The sequence below is a fragment of the Carcharhinus amblyrhynchos genome, chromosome 5 (assembly GCF_965287045.1).
Source record: "Carcharhinus amblyrhynchos chromosome 5, sCarAmb.v2.hapA, whole genome shotgun sequence".
NCBI lineage: Eukaryota > Metazoa > Chordata > Chondrichthyes > Carcharhiniformes > Carcharhinidae > Carcharhinus > Carcharhinus amblyrhynchos.
In genome coordinates, this window is record NC_137328.1 from 87377092 (window position 1) to 87403671 (window position 26580).

At 41.9% G+C, this 26580-nt stretch overlaps 1 protein-coding gene across 7 annotated transcripts in view; it reads right to left on the bottom strand.

Moving 5' to 3' along the window:
* Window positions 1-26580, bottom strand: part of adgrv1 (adhesion G protein-coupled receptor V1) — a 524573-nt gene that overhangs the window by 261013 nt on the left and 236980 nt on the right. For all 7 annotated transcript variants that reach the window (XR_013886686.1, XM_080189140.1, XM_080189139.1 and 4 more), the window contains 7 exons: window positions 25228-25413; window positions 20088-20323; window positions 11107-11255; window positions 9033-9234; window positions 7491-7710; window positions 4558-4797; window positions 3523-3672 (listed from right to left, as the gene is read on the bottom strand). Coding sequence is in view for 6 of the 7 variants with exons in the window: in XM_080189140.1 (XP_080045266.1) it covers window positions 3523-3672; window positions 4558-4797; window positions 7491-7710; window positions 9033-9234; window positions 11107-11255; window positions 20088-20323; window positions 25228-25413 (1383 nt within the window). In the remaining variant the exon portion in view is untranslated. The remainder of the gene's footprint in view (window positions 1-3522; window positions 3673-4557; window positions 4798-7490; window positions 7711-9032; window positions 9235-11106; window positions 11256-20087; window positions 20324-25227; window positions 25414-26580) is intronic.

The window sequence follows — 26580 nt, forward strand, 5'->3', positions numbered from 1 at the left end:
ACAGGACAGTGTGGACAAGTTGGGCTGAAGGGCCTGTTTCCATGCTGTAAACCTCTATGATTCTTTGACTCTTCCTTAACCCCCCTTGCCCCTTCCAAGGTGTATTTCAGGGTAGCGTACTAGATCCAACTATCTTCATCAATGATCTTCTCTCCATCATAAGATCAGAAGTGGGGATATTTGCGGATAATTGCTCAATGTTCAACACCATTCACAACTGCTCAGGTATTGAAATTGTGTGTGTTGATAAGCAGCAAGACTTGGACAATATTCAGGCTTGGGTTGGTAAATGGCAAGTTACATTCATGCCACACAAGTTCCAGGCAATGACCATCTTTAACAATGGTCTATCCATCTGCTCTTGGCTTTCAATAGTGTTACCATTGCTAAATGCCCCACTAACAAAATCCTAGGTGTTAACATTGACAACAAACTGACCTGAACAACCATTTAAATACTGTCGCTACTAGAGCAGGCCAGAGATTGAGAATTCTGCAGAGAGTAACTTACCTCCTGACTCCACAAAACCTGTCCAGCTGATCTACAAGGCACAAGTCAGCAGTGTGATGGAACATACTCCACCTCAGTCTCCTCCAAGGTCCTCAGCACCACAGATGCCAGTCTTCAGTCAATTCAATTCACTCTACATGACATCAAGAAATGGCTGAAGACACTGGATACTGTAAAGGCTATGGGCCCTGACAATATTCTGGCAATAGTACTGAAGACTTATGCTTGAGAACGTCCCGTACTCATAGCAAAGCTGTTCCAGTAGAGCTACAACACTGGTATCTACCAGGTAACGTGGAAAATTCTCCGAGTAGGTACACAAAAGGAGGACAAATCCAACCCAGTCAATTAAAGCCCCATCAGTAAAGTGATGGAAGGGGTTTCAATAGTGCTTTCAAGCGATACTTGCTCAGCAATGACCTGCTTATTGATAATCAGCTTGGGTTCTGCCAGGGTCACTCAACTCTTGACCTTGTTACAGCTTGGTTCAAATATGGGCAAAGGAGCTGAACTCCAGAGGTGAGTTGAGAATCACTGCCCTTGATATCAAGGCAGTATTTAATGAAACGTGGCACCAGGGAGTTTTAATAAACCTGGAGTCAATGGAAAACAAGGGTAAAGCTCTCTGCTGGTTGGAGTCATACCTAGCACAAAAAAAGATGCTATGGTGGTTGGAGGTCAAACATTTTAGTCCCAGGACATCACTGCAGGAATTGTGTTCCAGCCCCAACTATCATCAGCTGCTGCAAAAATGACATACCTTCCATCCTAAGATCAGAAGTGGGGATGTTTGCTGATCATTGCACAATGTTTAGCAACATTCACATGTCCTCAGATACTGAGACCATCTGTGTCCAAATGCAGCAATACCTGGACAATATTCAGGCTGAGGCTAACAAATAGCAATAACATCTGCGCCACACAAGTGCTAGGCGATGACCCCCCCCCCAACGGCAGAGAATCTAACTGTCACTCTATGGCATTAAATAGCATTTATTGGAGTTGGTGGCATTGTTGTGCTTTCACTGGACTAGTAATCCACAGACCTTGGGTAAAGGCTCCGGGGACCCAGGTTCGAATCCCACCATGGCAGCTGGCAAAACTTGAATTGAATTAAAAAAAATCTGGAATTAACATTCTAATGATGACTATGAAATCATTGTTGTTTGCTGTCTTTTAAGGAAGGGAATTTGCCATCCTTATCTGGTCTGGCCTACATGTGACTCCAGGTTCAAAGCATTGTGGTTAGCATTCAAATGCCCCAAGGGCGATTAGGGATGGGTAAAAAAAGCTGGCCCAGCTACTGCCGTCCACATTCCAGGAATGAATAAAAATGACAATCACTGAATCCCCCACTATCAATATCCTGGGGTTACCACTGACCAGAAACTGAACTGGACTAGCCAAATAATTACTGTGGCTACAAGAGCAGTTCAGAAGCTCGGAATCCTATGGTAATAACTCATCTCCTGACTCCCCAAAGCTTGGCCATCACCTTCAAGGCACAGGTCAAGAGTGTGGTGGAATACTCTGCTGATGCCTAGATGAGTGTAGCTCCAATAACACTTAAGAATCTTGACACTATCCAGAACAAAGTAGCATACTTAATTGGCACACCCATCTGCAAACATTCACTCCCTTCATCACCGATGCACAGTGGCAGCAGAATGTACAAAACACAAGATGCACAGCAGAAACTTGCCAACACTCTTTAGGCAGCATCTTCCAAACCCACAATCACTAACACCTTGAAAAATGTTAGCAATATGACATATGAGAACACCATCACCTGCAAGTTCCCCTCCAAGACATCTACTATCCTGACTTGGAAATATATTTTGGCCTTGGAGGGAGTGCAGAGGAGGTTTACTAGGCTGATACCGGAGTTGAGGGGGTTGAGCTATGAGGAGAGGCTGAATAAACTAGGCTTGTACTCGTTAGAGTTTAGAAGAATGAGGGGAGATCTCATTGAGACGTATAAAATGATGAATGGGATGGATAGGATAGAGGTGGAGAGGCTCTTCCCGCTCAAAAAAGACAGTAGGACTAGGGGGCACAGCCTCAAGATAAAGGGGGGGGCGGTTTAGAACGGAGTTGAGGAGGAACTTCTTCACTCAAAGGGTGGTGAATCTCTGGAATTCTCTGCCCGTTGAAGTGGTGGAGGCTGCCTCGCTAAATATTTTTAAGACGCGGGTTGATGAGTTTTTGATAAGAGAGGGGATTAAGGGTTATGGGGAGAGGGCGGGAAAGTGGAACTGAGCCACGACAGATCAGCCATGATCTTATTGAATGGCGGGGCAGGCTCGAAGGGCTAGATGGCCTACTCCTGCTCCTATTTCTTATGTTCTTATGTTCCTTCAAAAGCAAAAACCAGTTGTGATGACTATGTAGGGATGTGGAGGTGCCTGTAACCCCCAGTAGGGCTACCTTCCTCCATTAGGAGTTCCCCTTTTGCATGTGGGTGGTTTCTCTTATCTATGAGGAGGACATGTGCGTAGCTGGGATGGGGTGGTGGGGAGAGTTTTTTTTGTGTATGGAGGTTGGGGAAGTGTTCCCCTCATCTGCGGGGGTGTCCTGATGTTCATGAGTTGGAGGGGGGGGGGAGGGAGGTGAGGGGGGTGCATGGTGGCACAGTGGTTAGCACTGCTGCTTCACAGTGCCAGGGACCTGGGTTCAATTCCGGCCTTGGGTCAATGTCTGTGTGGAGTTCGCACATTCTCCCCAAGTCTGCACGGGTCTCCTTCGGGTGCACTGGTTTCCTACCGTAGACCAAAGATGTGGAGGTTAGGTTGATTGGGCATGATAAATTAACCCTAGAGCCTGGGGCGGGGGTGGGTGGGGGGGTGGTTTAGCAGGGTAAATAAGTTGAATTATGGGAATAGGGCCTAGATGGGATTGTGCAGACTCAACGGGCTGAATGGCCTCCTTCTGTACTGTAGGGATTCTATGAATTTTACAATTAATGAAAAAATGTTCAACTTAATCAAAGAGCAAAGTAAGTCACAGTATTACCTTCACATCCCCCATTGTTCCTTTAGTTCTTGTTATAAAGAAGGTAATATTTAACAGTTCTTCTTGATTAGATGGTTCTAGGTAAGTCTTTACACTCAAAGACCTCTCAGTAAACTGAACCACTCCATTGGGATTTCCAAACTTTAGTATCTAAGGAATGACAAAAGGACAATTTTCACAATTGCTGACATTTTGAAGCTTATTGATGATCTTTCTCAAAAATTAGTTTTCTTAGTTCTGAACTCTGAAGTCTCAGATATGTATGCAAGAGTTAACTCACCTCCAATCCTACCCGTGCAACCAAAGCAAAAGCATCAGGTTGTATGCAAATGTGCACTGAAACATGATTTGTGTAATACATAGAGAACATCCAGTATCACTTCACTGTTGCCGATTAAACAATTAGCACAGCATGGTGAGAGCATTAAAATATTGGTGTCATAGTACAACAAACTATAGATTCATTCTCAAATTTTGTTGAGCACTAACACACTTCTGTGCAAAAGAACTTTGCTTACAGTAAAAGAGGGGATTGTTATCACCAGTTCACTATCACCCAATTCTTAACAACTCATTCAAGAATAGTATAAATAGGGCATACCAGTTGATGGTTCAGCCCAATGCTGCTGTGTATACCTGGGAGGTCAGATATGGAGAAAAATGGTGAGGGAAAATTAAATAGAAATATTACCGAAAAGAATGCTGCTTAGTTATACATTCAGGATATCAATGATAGTTGTAAAAGCTGAAGATTCTGAATAATTCATTTTAATAAAGATATGAATGAAGTAACAAGGCACAAAGAAATGCAATTGGGTTTAACGGAAGTAGGATATTGGGGAACATTTCCAGCACATTATTCAATAAGCTCTGTGTTTCAATGGATGATTTATAGATTGTTGATATACAAATAGAAGATGTCTCTTATATCAAGCCTGGAGTGTAATACAAATTCAATAGAAGAGAAAAGATCAAAAGGATTTATTATATGTCCAAAGAATTGTTTAAAAAATATCATTCATCCCAATCACTTACTGTTAAGAATAGTTTTCCAGCCTTAGGGTCAATTTCCGCTTCACCAGAGTCCACGCTAAGTTGGATGATGAAAGTCTCTTGTATTTCAATTTCTCCATGTGGTAAGATATTCAACTCGATGATTCTATTCCCAGTGTCCCCATCTCTAAAATAGAACGATCCATTCACAGGGTCACTTATGTCTGTGTTGGATGATAGTAAGATTAAATCTGAGTTTGGGCCGAGAATGTTCCATTTTATCTGGAGAAGAAAGTTGATACAGTGAGTTACAAGGGCCACAAAAACATAACTTGGGAGGAAAATAATTTAGGGGAAACAATTTTTTGATATTGTTACCTCAAACATCTGCTGGATAGAGGAAGAGTGCAATTTGCATGGTTGGGGTTGAAGGACGAAGGGGGTGATGGGGGAGTGGAGGGGTGAGCAGATAGTGCTGTGAGAGTAGGAAGATGGGGTTCATCCATCAAAATGGGTGAAGACAGCGACACATTTTTGAATCTCGAGTGTATAATTTTCCAATCATAGATTTAAACCATCAAAGAAATCATGCAGTCCCATCAGCCAAATTTCCACTAAAGGACATGGCTCCTCATCAGTTGCATAGATAAATTACCTCGGTTGAATGAAAGCATCATGACATGTAAGGCTGATCAGTTAAATTTACCTTGAAGTTATGTGTGAAAGCTGCAACTAACTGAATGAAAATGGTATGGATTAAGTCACTTTCCACGCCCTCATTCAAGGTGTTTCTACTAAATTTTAACCTTAAACTCCTTTAACTCCCACGCTTGTGACTTATCTGCTATTTAGCTTCACTTAACCTCACCATTCATACAATCCCTAACAAAAATCTATCTTAAACTAGATATCAATCAAGCGCTCATTCCATGAATATTTTTTCCTTGATATGCCCTGTCTGTGAGGAGTCCAGAAGTGCATGCAATATTCTCAATGCAGCTGAAAGCTAAGACATGGCACAAAATAATTGCACTTCTGATTTTATATTTAACAGTTCAAGGTATTTTTTAATGATTCTTTGGGTATGGTGACAGCAGCAAGGCCATAATTAGTGCTCTTCCCTAGTTGCTCTGAGATTATCACAAGTCAAATACATGGTGTGGGACGAGATTCATATATAGGTTAAACTGAGTCATGGATATTCAACAACAATTTGTTCCTTTATCGCACCAAGTAAAATTTCTCAAGGCACTTCACAAGCATGTCATCAAACAAAATTTGACATGGAGTCACATAGGTGGGTAGTAGGGTAGACAACAGGAGTTAAGCTTTAAGGAGGGACTGAATGATAACATAAAGCGAGATAAAGAGGCAGAAAGGTTTAAGGAGCAAATTTGCAGATGAAGGCATAGCTATAAATGGTGGAGCAATTAAGATCAGGAATGTTAAAGAGGCCAGGAAATATCCTATTGCTTACAACAGTTTCATAATGTTGCTCATTAACCTTCAACATTCCAAAGGATTTTGCAGCTTGATAGTAATTTATGATCTGATCATGTTAATCAGGATTCAGTCTGTAAAAGGTTCTTTGGTACTTTTTTGAGGTATAAAGAAATTTCCATGTTGTGGTAAGTAGTAGTACGAACATACATATGAACATACAGATGAACATACGAATTAGGAACAGGAGTAGGCCAATTGGCTCATCAAGCCTGCTCCACAATTCAAAAGATTGTGACTGCTCTGCTTGTAACTTGAATCCCACATTCCTGTCTACCTACGATAATTTTTCACCCCAATGTTAATCAAGAGTCTTTCTAACTCTGCCTTAAAAATAATCAAGAACTCTCTTCCTTAATAGAGTTTCAGAAACTCATGGTGTTCTGGGAGAAAGAAAATTGTCCTCATCTCAATCTTAAATGAGGGACCCCTTATTTTTAAAAGATTCTCCCACATGAGGAAATATTCTCCACATCCACCCTATCAAGTCCCCTCAAGATCTTAAAAGTTTTAAACAAGTCACCTCTTACTCTTCTAAACTCAAATGGATACAAACCTAACTTCTCCAATCTTTCCTCTTAAGAAACATTACAGGGTTCAGTAAAGTTATAGAACTCAATAGAGTGATCAGTTTAAGCAGGGACACTACTGGAAGGCTAAGTTTAGGGAACTCATTTGTTTGCTCTGCAGTTCAAAAAACAGTGAATTTAGAATATGGTTTTGGGTGAGAAGCACTTAAGGATTCACTGAAAGAAAACCATTTGCACTATGCAATTCCAAGTAGATAAGTCATTGTGTTAAGCTAGTGGTAACTCTTCACTGGTTTACATGTCTAAGATATTGCCGGGATAGAAGAATAGTGGGGATGTGAATCATTTTCTTGTGTTTGTGTTGCGATATTTCAATTTTTTTTTGTCTGGTTGTTACATAGTTCAGTTTTCTCATCTTAATAAACATTTAATACCAGGCAGCAAAGTAGCACAGTGGTTAGCACTGCTGCTTCACAGCTCCAGGGACCTGGGTTCAATTCCCGGCTTGTGTCACTGTCTGTGCAGAGTTTGCACGTTCTCCTCGTGTTCGTGTGGATTTCCTCTGGGTGCTCCGGTTTCCTCCCACAGTCCAAAGATGTGTGGGTTAGGTTGATTGGCCAAGCTAAAGTTGCCCCTTAGTGTCCTAAGATGCTTAGGTTAGAGGGATTAGTGATTAAAATATGTAGGAATATGGGGGTAGGTCCTGGGTGGGATTGTGGTCGGTGCAGACTCGATGGGCTGAATGGCCTCTTTCCATACTGTAGGGTTTCTATGATTTCTTATGTATTAAAAGTTCATCAGCAGACCCTTGTAATTTTTTTTCAGTAACTTACCTCCAAGTTCCATATCAAGTGGTTCGGATCTTTCAAGCCAGGTTTCACTCTGGGATCCTAACACTAGCATCCAGGAAGAATATCTATTACATAGGGTTAAACTCAAACCTACCTGCACATCGCCAATAAATCCTCCTGTTCTTTCCAGCATCAGTGTTAATATCTGTGTTATATTGGGATTAGGGATAGTGAGATGGGTCACATTTAGGAATCGAATGGTCCCGCCAATGGAGTCACTTTTACGGATGGTTACTCTGGTGGTTAGTTGTGTTCCAAGTACTGCTCCTCCTGTTGCTGCAGTCAATTGAATCTCAAAATCCTCATCAGGTTCACTGCAGGGAAATAAACTGCAAATGTCAATCTGGCTTCTACTTCAAAACTGTAGAGTAAATTTAATCATTGCACAAAAGATTGAACAGTGGATTACGTATGTGTCGGAAAATGTTAAGAGTAGCTGTTTCAGTGATTCAGAAAGACAAAGAATTTACAATGTTTAGATTCATTGACCATCTATTTACTTACTCATGTCACTGAGTGATTCAAGAAATTACCAATACCTGTTCTTCATTTTTGTTCATAGGATGTTGGCACCACTGTCTAAGCAAAACTTTATTTCAAATCCTTAATTGCCCTTGATAAGGTGATGATCAGGTACCTTCTTGATCTGCAGCAGTCCACATGGTGTAAGTATAGACACAATGCTATTAGGGGGGCAGTTCCAGGTTTTGATCCAGCAACAGTAAAAAGAACAGCAATATACTTGCAAGTGGAGGGGAACTTGCAGGGGAACGTGGAGGTGGTGTCCCCATGCATTTGCTGCCTTTGCCCTTCTAGATGGTAGAGATTGCAGGTTTGGAAGATGCTGTCAAAGGAGCCTTGGTAAGTTGTTGCAGTACATCTTGGAGATGGTACACATTGCTGCTGGTGGTGGAGGAAGTGACTGGTTAAGGTGATGGGTAGGATGCCAAACATACAAACTGCTTTGTCCAGGATGATGTTGAGCTTCTTGAGTGTTTTTTTAAAATACTTCTATTGGATGAGTATATATCTGGCAAGATCAACTTAATGCAAGGTAGGTACATTCAAAAGTCTGATGGCAGCAGGAAGAAGCTGTTCTTGAGTTGGTTGGTATGTGACCTCAGAATTTTGTACCTCTTTCCTAATGGAAGAAGGTGGAAGAGAGGATGTCGGGGTGCATGACATCCTTAATTACGTTGGCTGCTTTTCCGAGGCGGAGGGAAGTATAGACAGAGTCAATGGGTGGAAGGCTTGGTGCCCAACTTCACTGTTCCCCCACCACCCCTCCCCGCTCCCCCCTCTCCACACACCTCCCACCCCCCCCGCAAAGGCCTGCCATCTCATTTCAACTCCGGGGAATTGCAAATCCAAGGCTTAGATTGGTGAATGCATAACTTATGGAATCAAATCTGAGGCAACACATCCTGTCTAAGCTGTAAATAGGATGTATTTTGCATTATATTATTCACATGTTTCTTCTGGAATATTTGCTTTAATAGTGTGTTAAAATTGTCAAATTTGGTTATAGGGATCTAATGAGCATACAGGAGGAGTCAGTTTAATTAGATAGTTACTCTGGTGGCAAGCTGAGGTTCAAACACTAACCTTTTGATATTTTAGCAAATATTTTCCTTACCTTTCTGTGTCATCAATAATGGTCACATTGATAAAGCCCTGGTTTTGTCCATCGTGGAATATGACAGTACCATTTGGAAGAATGTAGTCAACTCCATTGGCAGTTGCTGTGATAGCTCGAGAGGTAAACTCTGCTGTGACCAATCCATATGTTCCCCACCTTCTGATCAAAGGAATTCCAAGTATCCCAATGTCCTCCTCAACTGCACAATCAAATGCAGGATTGATAATTGTTAACCTTTCTGGTTATTAAATTCTATGTAGTCACACAACGTAATTGTAAATGGTAGCTGAAAGATTTGTGTTATAGTTTTTATCATTAGCAATATGGAACTAACACTTTAATCAATTTATATGTAATTATAATAAAATAGTTCTGTCTTAACTTTGTTTTTTCTTTATTCATTTTCCACTGTGTTAGATACAATAATTAAACGCATTGAATATTTTTGTACATTGCTAGGCTCAAGCAGAGAATCAAATATGTCAAAATGGCACTGCATAATCTACTGCAGAAATTGACTATAAATTGTTACTTGTAGTAAACTGTGGTTATCAAATAGCTCCAATTAATTACATCACCATTGTTATTCTTCCACCTGACATGTCACTACATTACCAATGACATGAGAAATAGTGACTCTCCTGATGAACGTTGTTACACTCACAGCTGACATTACTACTGGACAGTAAAGTCCCCTGGGTGAAATCCCAGCTCAATAGACTATAACTTTTATTTTTATTTGGAAGTATGGATGAACAGTCACATGATTACCACTCAACATTTATCAATTAAGAAACGAGAACTATAACACACTACTCTTTCACCCCACCTCTATCCCGACAGGTATACACAGATTTGTAAGGATAACGTAAGTTACAAAATATCTCTTATACTCTAATGTTCTCAGGCAATACACAGTCTGTGTAGACCAACAGGTGAAATGTAGTCAAACATACCACACTCTGAAACCAAATGACAGATGTCAGCCAAAACAACTTCTACAGATTTCTCATCAAGTCCTCCCTCGATGTTTGTCACACTGCGAGACAATGGGTCTCACTGGAACTCTGGCTTTCACATGACTGTTTTCAAACTTTACTCTGAAAAAAAAGTCTTGGAATCTTCACCCAAACAATACCTTCGATACCTTCATCAAAGATCCTCTTTTAGGATTTCAGACTCTCTTTTCAGTCTTCCTCTGCCTTGGAGTTTCATGTGCATTCAAGCTTTCACACAATTTCTCAGGCACCCAGCCATGCCAACTGAACATTACTACTTCACAGGCTGTATTAAGGTGTCACCAAACTTTTTGGATATCTGGTTTCTCACCTGACCGACTTTAAAGCTGTTTTTTGTAGCTGTCTTTTTAACTCAGAGCTCTTTCTCTGCTTTTCACTTTAACTTCACCTGAACAAGGCCACATTCAACTTTTTATTCTTTGTTCCTTTACCTTAACTGTCTTCCTGAGACACACTTTGTCCCAATACCCTGATTTCTGGACTTCCTTTTAAAGTCTGCTTCCGTGTAGCTCCCTTCTCCTGTCCAGTTTCTCTTATTTCCAGCTTAAAACTAACTAAAAAGAGTTATTTCTATCCTCAGGTGGCCCCTGGTTGTTAAGCAATGACTTAGTTTTCCTTTAAGCCCTGTTTGCTGTCATGTCATAGATCCTTATGACCATACATGTAGCTAAGCCAAACTGAAGTAATTAAGCCTTTCAAATACAGGAACACAAAATTAAACTTATTTAAAGCTATGCCTTATTTCAGATACCCACAAATACAAATGTACATCTGTTTCCTGACAACATGGTCTATGGTAACATGGTCTGTGCCCTGTTTCTCCGAGTCAGAATCCCTGTTAGCAGAGCTTTCCTTAGGACTGCAGAATCAGTTACAGGGCGGGTTTTTATGGCCCTTGCTCAGACAAGACTAGAAACTCCTGCCTGAGGTCAACAGAGATTTCTGCTGTCGGACTCTCGTCCGCTCTGATTCTGGGCAGGCAAGGTGGTAGAGTTCGCTTAGTCTTTCACCCTAACTGATACGTCATTGAGAGTGGGGCGGGGGGTACTTACCTTCTACACTGTGGAATTGTGGATCAATCTCTATAATACCCTCTGCATTGTCATTTGTTTGTATTACTATCCTAATGGATGAGATGTTACCCAACACAGGAGGCTGATCTGGCTGTAGTCCATGATCCCCAACAGCGAAATCATGAAATCTGGTAAAACATGGAAGGATAATAGCGTTTCCAATTTATTACATGTCAGATGTAAACAAAAAAAAATCACAGAATATTTTAGCCCTAACTCATGAGAGAGTCATGATGGTCTAGAATGCAATCCTGGAAAAAGTACTAGAAGCAGATTGAGCAACAGCTTCCAAAAAAACTGGATATAAATTTGAAAAATTGAAATAGCGGGATGATGAAGAAAGAGTAAAATTGGCTGATCTCCAGGGGCTCCATTATTTAGGCGCTCTTACCTACCTGTGTACTGGGAGATCTCCTGCAGATCCTACCTGCACCACAGACATTGGAACCTGCTCCCCTCCATGTCGTCGATTGCCTCGTGCCAGTCTCTGACCCACCATACAGACTTTGCCACTTCCCCCCACCAATCGTCATCCCTTCTAGAGAGTTCCCTCCCCCCTACCCTGCTGCCGATTGCCCCTCACCCCATCCCTTGGCAGAGTTCCCACCACTGTCCCCACACCCGCTGATCATGCCCTCCCAGCAGAGTACCCTCCTCCAAATCTCCCCACCCCACAGAGATCCCTCTCACCACCATGGTCACTTCCCTGGCAGAGACTCCCCCCCCCCAACTCCTCCCCCACTGTTCATCCCACTCTGGTAAAGTTTCCACCTTCCCTCCCACCCCTTGCAGTTACCCCCCTTGTCTCCCTCACTTTCATTATTCCACCTCACAGGCTGTGCCCCCACTCAGGCCCCTACCCCCTTCAGGCTCCCAATCTAATCAAGCCCTACTCCTTGGCAGTACTATGACACTGTCCAGCCATATCCTTGACCATCCGTGGACTACAATGGCCTGTTAGCCCCTGGCATGGTCATTATATCAGGTCTCAGTTTCTGGATACCACTAGGGATTCCCATCGGCTTCATGTCCTGCTGGCGGGTGGGAGACTTTAAGGAGGCTTGCTTAAAGCTGATTTTGTATATTTAAATGAATATTCATGTATGCAAATCTGGTTCACACCCTCACTGGGATGAGGTCTCCCTGCCACAAATCCAATTATGGTCCTCTCGCTAGAATCACTGGACAGTACCAGATTTGCACATGTGGGAGTGGGGCTGGAGAATCGCCCTCCATGTTTTTTCCATCACACCAGTGATTACTCCATCAATAGCTGCCAAGTGCTTTGAAGAATCCTGAGGTCAAGAAAGATGCCTCACTTTTACAAGTCTTTTTCTTTTTTAAAACCAGTATAAGAAACACAGAAGCTCCCAGCTATTTTAGCCAGTAAGTATGATTCACCAATATGGAACATGATTTGTATTTGTCTTGTTTATCAGTGTCTCGAAGGCCATGTAATTGAAGATATGAGGCACTCTGACACTGCCTAGTTTGAAGTTGATCGATTATGACGTGACCAGTTAAATGCAATTGTTGGATCTGTAGAATTAGGGAATTGTTTTATAGGGGCAAGTGGTACTAAGCCATGTCTACCAACATTCCTATATTTTGGGGTGAACTAGGCTCATCCATAGACATTTACAGCCACTGGGCCTTTCATTAGCTTGAGGCAGGACTTCTATCATCATCAGAGATGTAGACCAACAACTCTCTTATCCCATCACTGCCAACAGGAGCAATGCTGGGACTGCAAACAATCCCAAAGAAGTATCACCAGTGTAGCCCAGGCATTCATTTAAGTCCAGGATCTCGACTGGGTCAAGGCTGGCAGGCTGTGGTGAGGAAGGTGGGCAGGTCGTGGTGAGGAGGGTGGGCAGGTCAATCTTGATAGGTTGGGAGAGGAATCAAGTGGCAACGGTAATAATCTTGGAGGCACAGGGTGTCAAAACAGAAAGGGGATCCCTCCTCCCCCACTCCACAGACCATCAGGTTTCAAGATACCATGGCACCCAATTTTATGCCCATTTCATCCCATTGTGAGGCTTAAAATTCAGCCTTTTAACACTGTTCACTGATCAATGCTAATAAATGCATTTGTGGATTAATACATTAACCCTGGTTTAATAAACTAGAAATATTTATACAAGTGAATCAGAAATACATATACAGTATATATTATGGAATGCTTACTCATTTAAAAACTTGCCCAACATTCTTCATAGTGTAATGAATGTATAATAATTATTATTTCAAAACTCAATGGCCAAGGCTAACGGTGTACCATTTGGTGTACAAATAGCAGTTTAGAGATTGAATCTACTGCTTCAACTGATACTTGAGATCACCTGCAGATTGTTAATTTTTGACTGGCTCTGTAGAGAACAGTTGAATGGTTTGACCACTGCATCGGAGGAGGCAAGGAAGGAATAATGGCACAGATTTGCCTTCAACAAATTAAAACAAAATCTTTAACTGGTCAAAGCTCTCAGTGGCAAGTTTCGCCCACCAGCAGCATTAACTTGTTAAAATTACCCCCCCAGTGCATCATCACAAAGTCACAGGATGACACAAATCAAAGGTTTGGATTGTCAGCGTACGTAGCCTTGGTAAAGGCTTATGTGGCAAGTGAAGATGACAGTGTTAATTGTATATTAATTGTGTACAGGTTGAAGACACTAACTGAGGATTCATTTGTTGCCTATGAATAGAAACAGATTGAAACTGTGGTGTTAGGTCAGGAGATGCACGCTTGTTGCGTGCATCTATCTATGTAAATAAATACCTATATGTAAAGATTGGTTCCAATTTTATTCTCCACAATCTGGCTTTCTGCAGTGTAGAAGGCAGTAGGGGGAATTAAATGTTTTTATTAATAATATAATTACTACGAATCTCTGGACTCATTGTTTGTGGAACAAGCAGACAGGAGTATCGAGAGAGAGGTGAGTGAGTGGCTGACTTTTTTTAAGGTTTTCATGGGGTTTCTAATTTTTAAAACTTACTTTAAAATTTAAAAGGAAGTGGGCCGCGGGGTGTGCTGGGAAGTTTTTTTTTAAGTACACAAAGTATAAAAGGAAGGCCGCACATTACAGCGGGCAGCGTCGGGAGCAGGCAGCGGAGTGAGCAGGGACCAGAGTGTGAGCTGTAAAAGCATTGGCTCTTCGGGCTTAGGCGTAAAGGGCGAGGCAAGGTAAGTTTAATTCCTAATTGGGACGAACTTAAACTAGGTAATTGGGATGGAGGGACTTGTGATGTGCTGTTTCTGCATGATGTGGGAGCTGGTGCACCCCAAGGTGATTCCCAGTGAACATGTCTGCAATAAGTGCTCGTTGCTTGAGGAGCTCCGGCTCAAAGTAGACGAACTGAACTCTGAGCTACAGACACTACGACACATCAGGGAGGGGGAGTGTTACCTGGATAATGTGTTTCAGGAGAAAGTCACATCCCCAAGACTAACTAACTCAGATGGGGGTTAGGAACAAGATGGGGTGGCTGCGGGCGAGGCGAGGAGTTGGGGGAGGAAGGCGGGGAGTGGGGGGAGGAAGGCGGGGAGTCAGATACAGGAGGTAGAGTCCCAAGAGCCTCAGCTCCTGAATCTGCACAACAGGTTTGAGATTCTTGCTTCCAGTGTGGACAAGAATGAGGACTGCAAGGTGGACGAGCAAACTGCCCACAAAACCGAGGTGCAGGGAGCAGTTGAAGCGGAGGAAGTAAAGAGAAAGGTAGTGGTAATTGGGGATAGTGTAGTTAGGGGCATAGACACTGTTCTTTGTGACAGGATAGAGAATCCCAAAGGGTGTGTTGCCTGCCTGGTGCTCGGGTCTAAGATGTCTCATCTGGGCTGCAGAGGAACTTGGACTGGGAGGCTAATAATCCTGTTGTCATGGTTCATGTAGGTACCAATGACATAGGCAAAACAGGAACTAAGGATCTGCAGACGGAGTATGAAAAGCTAGGAACCAAACTAAAAAGCAGAACCAACAAGGTGGTAATCTCTGGATTACTACCCGAGCCACACGCAAATTGGTGCAGGATCAATCGGATTAAGGAGGTGAATGCATGGCTCAAGGATTGGTGTGGGAGGAATGAGTTTGAATTCATGGGGCATTGGCACCAGTATTGGGCAGATGGGACCTGTTCAGATGGGATGGTCTCCGTCTGAATCGTGCTGGGACCAGAGTCCTGGCAAATCATATAACTAGGACTGTAGATAGGACTTTAAACTAATTAGTGGGGGGGAGGGTGCAGGGGTATGGGGAATTACAAAATCTAAAGTAAACGAGAGGATACGTGAGCAGGTTAATGTTAAGGATGGTCCACTAATTAAAAGAGTAGGGGGCAAGAGAGAGGTTAGTAGCGTTTCTACAAATCGGGTCCAGATAAAGGCTGGCATAAAGACACTTTACCTGAATGCACGAAGCATTCGAAACAAAGTGAATGAGCTGATGGCACAAATCAGCACAAATGGGTATGATCTAGTGGCCATTACAGAAACATGGTTGCTGGGTGACCGGGACTAGGAACTGAATATCCAGGGGTATCAGACATTTAGGAAGGATAGACAGGAAGAAAAAGGAGTGGGGTAGCTCTGTTAATAAAGGATAATATCAGGGCGGTAATGAGAGATGTTAAGATTTCCAGAAGGTGTTCAACAAGGTGCATCACAAAAGGTTGCTGCAGAAGGTTAGGGTACACGGAGTTGGTGTTAGCATGGATTGAGGATTGGCTATCTAACAGGAAGCAAAGGGTTGGAATAAATGGGTGCTTTTCTGGTTGGCAGTTGGTGACTAGTGGTATGCCGCAGGGATCGGTGCTGGGGCCTCAACTGTTTACCATTTACATAGACGATCTGGAAGAGGGGGCTGAGTGTAGGGTAACAAAGTTTGCTGATGACACAAAGATGAGTGGAAAAGTGAATTGTGTGGAGGATGTGGAAAGTCTGCAGAGAGATTTGGATAGGTTGAGTGAGGGGGCGAGGACCTGGCAGATGGAGTATAATGTTGGCAAATGTGAGGTTATCCACTTTGGAAGAAATAATAGTAGGATGGAATATTATTTAAATGGCGAAAAGCTGCAGCATGCTACTGTGCAGAGGGACCTGGGGTCCTTGTGCACGAATCGCAAAAACTCAGTCCGCAGGTGCAGCAGGTGATCAAGAAGCTGAATGGAATGTTGGCCTTTATAGCGAGGGGGATAGAATATAAAAGCAGGGAGGTCTTGCTGCAACTGTACAGGGCACTGGTGAGGCCGCAACTGGAGTATAAGTGCAGTTTTGGTGCCCTTATTTGCGAAAGGATATATTGGCCTTGGAGGGAGTACAGAGAAGGTTCACCAGGTTGATACCGGAGATGAGGGGGTTAGCTTATGAGGAGAGTTTGAGTAGATTGGGCCTGTACTCGTTGGAGTTTAGAAGGCTGAGGGGGGATCGTATAGAGACTTACAAGATAATGAAAGGTCTAGATAGGGTAGAGGTAGAGAGATTCTTTCCACTTAGAAAGGCAACTAGATCTAGAGGGCCCAGCCTCAAAATAAGGCAGGGGCGGGGGGAAATTTAGAACAGAGTTGAGGAGGAACTTCTTCTCTCAGAGGGTGGTGAATCTCTGGAATTCTCTGCCCATTGTAGTGGTGGAGGCTACCTCGTTGAATATGTTTAAGTCACGGGTAGACAGATTTCTGATCGATAAGGTTATGGGGAGCATGCAGGTAAGTGGTACTGATCCACTTCAGATCAGCCATGATCTTATTGAATGGTGGGGCAGGCTCGAAGGGCTAGATGGCCTATTCCTGCTCCTATTTCTTATGTTCTTATGTAGATCATTAACCAACAATTCAGCTACTACACATGGAAAAACACAGACTGCTTCTTAGAGTTCCAATGTTCCATGAAAAATATGCCTGAAGTATAGGAAGCAAAGGACTGCAAATTATAACATAATTTAAAATTCTTCTACAAATGAGAAATAAGTATTTAGAGCTTACTTAAATTCAACATAAGTTTGTTTAGGTTCAGCTATTCACTAACATGTTCCTAGGCTTACAACTTCACAATTATGTGTCATGAAGCTGTCAGCCTGAGACTGGTATGACAAAGTACCCAGAATAAACTTGCACACTTAGTTCAGATAGAAAAGAAAATAAAACATGAAAAGTAATACAATTTATTCTTTCAGTCACGATCTTATGTCAGAAAAGGTCAATTATTTTATATCATCATACTTTTTGTGAAAATCTGAAACTACAATGACCTGTAGAGCATTTGGAAATTAAATGTTATTCCTGAATCATCAGATCAATTTTCAACACTCAGAAAAGGAAAAATTACACTGTAAAATCATAAAATATAAATCTTGCTGTTAACTACCTGGACTAAAACCACATTATCACACATCTTGTTTAATGTACAAGTGACCAAGTGATTAATGATAATCAGATGAAGAGATGGATCTTGTAGTAATTATTTAAAGATCACTGAAGGCAGCAGACCAGGTGAATAGGATAATTAAGGCATATGGGACACTTGCTTTCGTCAGTTGTGGCAAAAAGTATAAGAGCAAGGAGGTAATGTTGGAGCAGTTGGTTAGGCCACAGCTGGATTATTGTGTGTGGTTTCATCACCTCACTATAGCACAAATGTGATTCTTGTTAAATCTGAAACCATGCAATCGCAACAAAGCTCCAAGAGTATCAGCCCACTGCAGGCAAAGACTGGGGGGACACAAGACGTTTGCCAGGATATTGCCTGGGACGGGAGAGACTGGATCGGCTTGGATTGTTTTCTTTAGAGCAGAGAAGGCAGAGGTGGCAACATGATTGAGATGAATGAGATTATGAGGGGTAGAGACAGGCTGAATAGGAAGCAGCTGATCCCATTGGTTTATTTATTATTTATTAGTGTCACAAGTAGGCTTACATTATCACTGCAAAGAAGTTACTGTGAAAATCCTCAAGTTTCCATACTCTGGCACCTGTTCAGGTACACAGAGAGAATTTAACATGGCCAATGGGTCTAACAGGACGTCTTTCGGACTTTGGAAAAAAAACCAGAGCATTTGAAGGAAACCCCTGCAAACACAGGGAGAACATGCAGACTCTGCACATACAGTAATCCAAGTCAAGTATCGAACCCAGGTCCCTGGCACTGTGAGAAGTAAATCATGAGGGGGCACTGTTTTAGGGAAAGAGGCAGGAGATTCAGAGGAGATTTGAAAAAAACATTTTTTCACTCAGAGTGGTGAGAAACTGGAATGCACTCGCTGGAGAGGTAGTGGAGGCCAGAAAACTTACAACCTTTGTATTTGAAACATCATAACATTCAAGTACATGAGACAAGTGCAGGTAAATTTGATTACCAACTAAATTGGTACTTAAGTCAATTTTAACTACCATTAAAATCGGTTTTAATGGTCTTTATTGTTGGTGCAGACTCGATGGGCCAAAGGGTCTTTTCTGCACTCTATGACTATGACTCTATGATAACCTAGGATAAAAACAACATTCTGTTCTTTCTAGCATAAAGAAGAAAAAAAGCATGCCACAGAACCAAAAAATACTGGCGGCACAGTCTCAGGACAAGGTGATCATTTAAGACTGAAGAGAAAAGTATAGAGAGTGGGTGGGAAAGTTGAGTTGTGGCTGAAGATTAGCCATAATCACATTGAATGGTGAAGTAGGCTCAAGGAGTCTTATCATCTACTGCTGCTCCTACTTATATTCTCATATTCTGAAGATTGACCTCTGAGAGGCAATTTCTAGAAGGGCTTTAAGACAATAATTTCCTGAATCAATGATTGCAGAGAGAAGACTGAAAGAGGTTCTGATGTAGTTCAGTGCACCCATTTCCAAAGAAACGTCACAGGCTTGAACCGAGGGAACATCAGAATGAGATCAAGGAAATCAAAACAGAATGCTATGTTCAACCTCTAAAGCAGGAGAAAAAGAAACTTGGGGAAGACTCCAAACAGTGAAGGAGCTGACACTTGGAAAGGAAACAATGCTGAATCTGTGTACTTTGAAAATTCTGGGAGAGTGCAAAAAATTTAAAGTAGAAGCCAATTGATTCTGTGAAGTGCATTCCAAAAGTATATTTTTCTACATGGCTACAATCCACCACATTCAGAATTCTAAGAAAAACCTTGACTATTGTAATTGACCATTTATCTATGCTATCTGTGAAGTCAACACTTGATAGTATAAGGCTCACCTCCTAAATGAAAACTGACATTCCACACACAACAATACAACTATGGTTCCTTATAGTTTCCTTTAAAAAATTGCAGCTTGAATAACCGTTGTGCTCTTTATAATTACAGGAGAAACAATTACTGAGACACTCCAGGAATGTGGATCAGCATTTCATATCACTGTGATTCCCTCCCATGATAGTCTCAACATCCCCATAACAGTTCATCAGGTAATACAAAAAAACATTTGTTCTTTATCTATACAGCCTTTAGCAAGAATAGATATCTACAAAACAACCTTCTGTTTGGCATGAACATGAGCTCTACATTGGTAATAGGAACATTTTTAAAAGTCCAACTTGATGCAACCGCCCAATGAAAATTCTGTAAGATAGTGTTCAAGAAAAACCCACACCCTTAAAGCATTGCTCTCTTAGCTTTCCTTTAAGACAGTATCACTTGTCCCCGTTGGCTCCACTGAAAGTCCAACAGAATAGAGTCCAAAATTCTGCATTGGTATTTTGACCATTCTGGAAATGAGAAAAAAGTTCAGTTCCAAGAGAAACCCTTTTATTAGGCCCAGTGCTGGAGGTGCAAATGTATTTGCTCCTTGATATATGCTATATTAATGCATATATTCCCTGAAATACTTCCACTGTTTAAAATGTCATTTTTAGAGGTGTTAAAGGTGTTTAATAGAATTACAAGTCTGCCCACGCATTTTCAACTAGCATTCAAAACCAGTTTCACAGTTATAACATTCCTCAATAGATTACTTACCTATCTGACAGAAGTTCTACTTTAAGAATGCTTACGAAAAAATGTTCAGTGCCTTCAGGAATATTGTCATCAAGGATATCAATTGGGATCCACTGTGCCTGTTCGCTTGGTTCAAATATCAATTGCCCAGACTTGGAGGTGAAATCCATGCCACCTAGTGCAGTCCCATTGAATGTCTGATACCACAAGAGAACACGGCCGAAACTGCCACTGGACCGCACAATGGTTATGTTAGCCTGACAAAAAAAGAGAAATCATAAAGGTGCTCATTTAGTTAAGAGTTCAATATCTTTAGTCGTGAAATAAAAAATCTGTGCTTTTGCAAAGAAAATAAATTTATATGCGCATAATACTTCTTATGAAAGGATAAGTTAATTTATTATTTAATCAACTAATTCATCGAAAAATATTTTTATAATCTACTAAGTCTGAAAGCTTTGTAAAAACTATAGTTCATTACCAGCAGCAATCTAATGCTGAACACCATTATGAAAAGTTCAAGTTGCAAGTAAATTACTTTTAACTAAAAATATGTTTAGTGTGACTTTTGTCGTGAAGTACATTGTTATACTAAATGCATGCTATCAATAGGTAAAGAGAACATGTGAAAAAATAGATTATTTATTTTTCTAGAGAAATGTCTTCTTCCACTTTATTTTTAGAAATCAGATAAGATCAAGTTTATGCTTAATTGTACGGGCATAGATAAGTTTTTAATCAAGAATATAACAGTTTTGTATCACAAGACTGCAAACATAATTGTTACATAATGGGCTCGATTTTACCATTGTGTCACGTCCATTTTCGGGTGCAAATACTTGATAAAGTCAGACGTGAGGCCATTAACATGATCCACCCCCGCGTCCTAGCAGATGCTCACTTTACAAGGCCCGAAAATTCGCATCCAGGTTCAGCGTGAAACAGAAATGCTCAGCAAACGTTTGTTTCGGGCACTCCGGCTTCTGAAGAGGTGAAATCAGAGCTTCCAATGGCTGTCTAATTCAGATTGGTGCTGGGGTGGGGACGGAAGTGTGCCAGATCATTCGCTGGTGAGGGAGGGGGGGAGGAGGCGGCGGGTCAAATGTATCTCTGGTAGTGGTGGTCAGGGGGGTGGCAAGGGCAGTGGGGGGAGGCTAGATCATTGTCTGGTGGGGGTGGGGGGGTGAGGGGAGGGAGGCCAGATTGTTGTCTGGTGGGGTGGGGGAGGGAGAGCAGAAGGAAGCCAGATCATTGCCTGGTGGAGGACAGAGGGGTGAAGGGGGGGGAACCGCTGCTCCTATGCAAGCAATCGGTGGGGAGGAAGTGGGGCAGAGGGTCGCGATCAGACTGGGTAGCGGTTGGGTAGATAAAGGGGACAGTTATGTTGTGGGGGTGGGGCGATGTCCGTGGGAGCTATCGCTCCCGCTTTTTACTCCCGAGCCGCTTTATCCACTCTTTGCTGACCGGGAGCGATGTGACAGGGGCAGTTTTTTCAAGTTTTTTTCACTGCGTATGCGGAGTTCAAAGCTCCAATTGGAACTGCAGCATTTTGGGCGCGATAAGCCCCACCCACAGCACAATTCAGACCCGCAATTTTGTTTTCAGGCTGAGTGTGTATGGGGGCACCTGAGAGCAGATTTTTCCAAGTTGGATCTGAGTTGCACCCAGTTTCAGCACTTGCAATGAAAATGGCAAAATCAGGCCCAACGTCTCCTGCTTTTATGTATTTCTTAATTTTGGACACAGCCCTAAGTATTTTAACTTAGCCAAGTGCAAAAAGCTTATCTGAGCAAGATCACAAATGAAACACAAACCTCAAACTCCTCAATTCACCACACTGTCTTCAAGAACCTACCAACATTTTTCGATCAAGCACAACTTCTACTTAACACACATAGCCTTACCTCTCCCTCACACACTTCACATGGCTGTAAGCTTCACACACGTTTCTCAGCTTGAATGGTCAGCTATTCAGCCCATGATGGGGGCAAATCACCCAAGCACATTCAATAACCCATTTCTTTCTTTCTTTCAAGACACGGTGATACATAAGACAGACAACCAAACCTTGGCAGGAGACAGGCACTGCTGCATGACCTCAGTCCCACAGAGGCAATGTGACCACGAATGAGGCAAGTGACTGGACTGAAACTACACAAGATTTTTAGAAAAGTAATAATTTATGGGACATGGGCATTGCTGACTAGGCCAGCATTTATTGCTCATCTCCAATTGCCCTCGAGACAATAGTGGTGGTTCTTGCACCGTTCAATCCCTTGGTGTTTTTACACCCACATTGCTGTTAGGAAGGGAGTTTCAAGATTTTGAGCCAGCAACAGTGAAGGAACTGTGATACATTCCCAAATTTGGATGGAGAGTGGCTTGGAGGGGTCTTCCAAGTAGTGGTGTTTCCATGTTGTTCTTCTAGATGGTAGTAGTTGTGAATTTGGAAGCTGCTGCCTCAGGAGCATTGGTAAGTTCCTATCTTGTAGATGGTAAACAGTGCTACCATTGTTCGTTGGTGCTGGGGCGAATTACTGTTGGTAGAAGGGGTGCCAATCCAGCAGGCTAATGTGACTTGGATAATGTTCTTCAGTGTTGTTGGAGAAGCTGCATTCATCCAAGCAAGTGAGGAATAGACCATAAGACCATAAGACACAGAAGCAGAATTAGGCCACAAGACCCATCGAGTCTGCTCTGAGTATTCCATCACACTCCTGACTTGTAGCTGGTAAACACAGTAAGAAGTCTCACAACACCAGATTAAAGTTCAACCAGTTTATTTGATAGTAAACCCACAAGCTTTCGGGGTTTGCCCTGTCGACAGGTGAGTGGAGAGTTCTGGTCTCAAACAGAGCATATAAAAGGCACACACAGTTTACAGAATACTGATTAGAATGCGAGTCTTTACAGCTAACGTGCTATTCAAGTCTTAAAGATGCAGACAATGTGAGTGCAGATAGCATCAGGCACAGGCTAAAGAGATGTGCATTGTCTCCAGGCAGGACAGTAAGTGAGACTTTACAAGTTCAGGCAAGTTACAGATAGTGCGACATGAACCCAATTGTAGATGGTATTTTGGTACATTGTAGATGGTAGACAGGCTTTGGGGAGTCGGGAGGTGAGTTCTTGCTGCAGGATTCCTGCTCTTGTAGCCACACTATTTATATGGCTAATCCAATTCAGTTTCTAAACAATGATAACCCCCAGGATGTTGATAGTGGGGGATACAGTGATGGCAATGCTATTGAATGTCAAGAGGTGATGATTAGATCCTCAGTTGTTGGAGATGGACATTGCCTGCACTTATGTGGATTGCCATTGGAACATTTAAGTCCAAGAGGAGCGCAAGATGGATGAGGATAAAATAGTGTCACTTCTCCTCACCAGCTCAATCACTGATACTGAATATTTCTTAGAGGGTAACACAGGGGCTGGTAACACACTTGATATGCCTCTGCACACAGGTTGGCTGCAGCCAGGTTGAGAGGGTTATGAAGTTTCCAGGTCAACCTAGGGTGAGTTTGCACCTAAGTTTTGCTGCAGAGGAATTAATAACATATCAGAAACAAAGGTGATGGGTATACACAATGAAACACTTTGTACATGAACAAGTCTGTCAGAAAGCCTAGTACCACTATCAAGAAATATAGGATGCATTGGTGTTCGATTTCCAAAATCTCTAGATAAGTTCCTACAGATTGAAGGGTGGGAATTTTAACCCCATTATTTAAAAAGGGAGGAAGAGAAAAACGGGAGAACTACAGACTAGTTAGCCTGACATCAGTAGCAAGGAAGATTCTAGAGTCTATTATAAAAATAACGTGATAACAGAGTATTTGAAAAGCATTAACGAGATTGGACAAAGTCATGTTTATGAAAGGCAAATCATGCTTAACAAATATATGGAGCTTTTTGACTGTCAGCAGTCGAATAAATAAGAGAGAACCAATGCAAATGATGTATTTGGACATTCAGAAGGTTTTCATAAAGTCCCTCATAAGAGATTAATGGGCAAAACAATGGCTGGAGGTAATATATTCACACGGACTGAGAATTGGTTAGCAGAGAGGAAACAGAGAGTGGGAATAAATGGGTCTTTTTTTAAAAAAGAGCTAACAAAGTGAGCGCTGGTCCGATTAAGATTGAGTTTGGAGAATTAATAATAGAAAATAAGGAAATGGCAGATAAATTGCACAGGTATTTTTAATTGGGCTTCACCAAAGAGGATACAAGTAACATCCCAGAAATTGCCGTAAATCAGAGGTCACCCATTTAAAACAGAGATGACGGGGAAAAATATTCCCTCCTAGGGTTGTGAGAATTTGGAATTCTTTTCCTCAAAAGATGGTTAAGGCAAAGTCTTTGAATATCTTTAAGGCAAAAGTAGATAAGGGAAAGAAAGGTTATGGGGGATGAACAGGAATGTGAAGTTGAGGCTAAAATTAGATAAGCCATGATCTTATTGAATGGTAGAGTAGACCCAAGGGGCCAAGTGGCCTGCTCCTGCTCCTATTTCCTGTGTTCATATGTTCTCTATGGTCAGAGAGAACATAAAGTACTCATACCCCTCCTGCACAAAGTGCAAATGGCCCTTATTGCAGCAGAGGATGGTGAGATGTACTAGCCTGGAAGAAATCCAAAACAAAAAATATCCATTGTTTCAGTAATGTAAGAACTCATGGAATATCAGCTGACCCAAAATATTACGAGGGCTTGATCTTACTATCTGTTCATGCCATGCTCCCACTGCAGTAAGGTTGGAGAATTTGCCGCCATTCTCCATTCACTGCAGTGGGATGGGAAAAATCCTACCAGTGTAGACGGAGGTAAAATTCCAGCCTGAATGTTGAAGCAGTTTTTAATGATTTGAAATATTTTACATCCCTACAACCTTATCTTAGCGTTCCTTTACTTAATTTTCTTAGATTTTACCATTTGCTTTGGTTTCTTTTTTGCTTCTTTCACTATTTCTTAGTCTTCTTCATAAATTACTTCATATCATCTCCTAATTATATTACAAATGTAACTAATATATATATAAAACCACACACAGTAAAAAAGACTTTGAGATTACACAAAACATCTTTATCAGCTGATTCAAAGTAACGGCATCTAAATAACTTCAATTCATTTTATATATATTTTAAAACTTCGGCACCTGTTCTCCGTTTTCAAAGATTTGAAGATGTTCACGTGAGAATGTAAATTGGCCATAGGGAAAGTCGCTGGCTGCCACAGTAATGTTAGCAGCATTTGATGTGTCATTAATCACAGCATCACCACTGACTCCTACCAACTGAAGTTGATAATGTTGCTTCTCTTCAGGAATGTCATCATCGACTGCCTGAATGGCAAAAGTGGTCTTAAAGTTAAAATCTCAATAGCTGAACAGGTACAAATTTAACAGTGCACGTGGAATGCAATAAGCTGCAAATGCTAAAAAATCTTTTGACAAATAAAACAGAAAACACCCAATAGGTCAGTCAGTATCCGCAGAGAGAGGAGAGGAATTAATGTTTCAACTATGGACTCTTTTCCAGAACTTGTAGATATTATAGATGAAGAACATTTAATAAGGAATAGAACAAAGGCAAGAGGGAAGAAAAAATATACACACACAAACAAGAATAAATTATTTATGAAATGCTTGATAAAAACTTTAAGAGCTGAAGTGATATTAATATAAACAAAGGAAGATGAGAAAAATTACAAAAAGTTAATATTTACAAGATAAATATATGAATAAATGAAGGTAAAATACTGCGGATGCTGGAATCTGAAACAAAAACAAGAAAATGCTGGAAAATCTCAACAGGTCTGACAGCAACTGTGGAGAGAGAATAGAGCCAACGTTTTGAGTCAGGATGACCCAGAGCTAATGAAGAGTAACCCTGACTTAAAACACTGGGGATTGAAGCGGGTGGGGGAGGGGGTGGGGAGGAGACAGACCATGCAAAGGCCAGTAGACCTTGGGCAGGATTTTCTGGTTTTGAGAAGTGCGCAGCCAGAAAATTCCACCCATTGATGCTGTTCTTTCTCCCTAGATGCTGTCAAGGCCTATTGAGATTTTCCAAAATCTTCTGTTTTTTTTTGTTGATATATCATTTATTCATGCCAGGACAAGGCAGATTTTTCAAAGAGGGTTAGGGGTCGGTGAAGTGAGTGGATTCCCTTCTTGGAAACACTGTACAGACACATTTTACACACTTCGGGCCCAATTTTACCATTTGGAGTCTAAGGGCCAGATCTGAGCATAATACAGATCCCCCCATTACCAGAGAGCCATCCACCCCCCCTCCCCATCAGTGAGCAATTGGGCCTCCCCCACACCACCAGACAACGATCAGCCCTCTCGCCCCAAACCCCCTCGAGATACATCTGACCCGCCTCCCCATTCTCCCCCCCCAGAGGATACTCTGACCCGCCTCTCCGCTTCCCCCCACCCCGAGAGGATGCTCTGACCTGCCTCCTCCTACTGCCACCCCCCCGAAGATGCTCTGACCCACCTCCC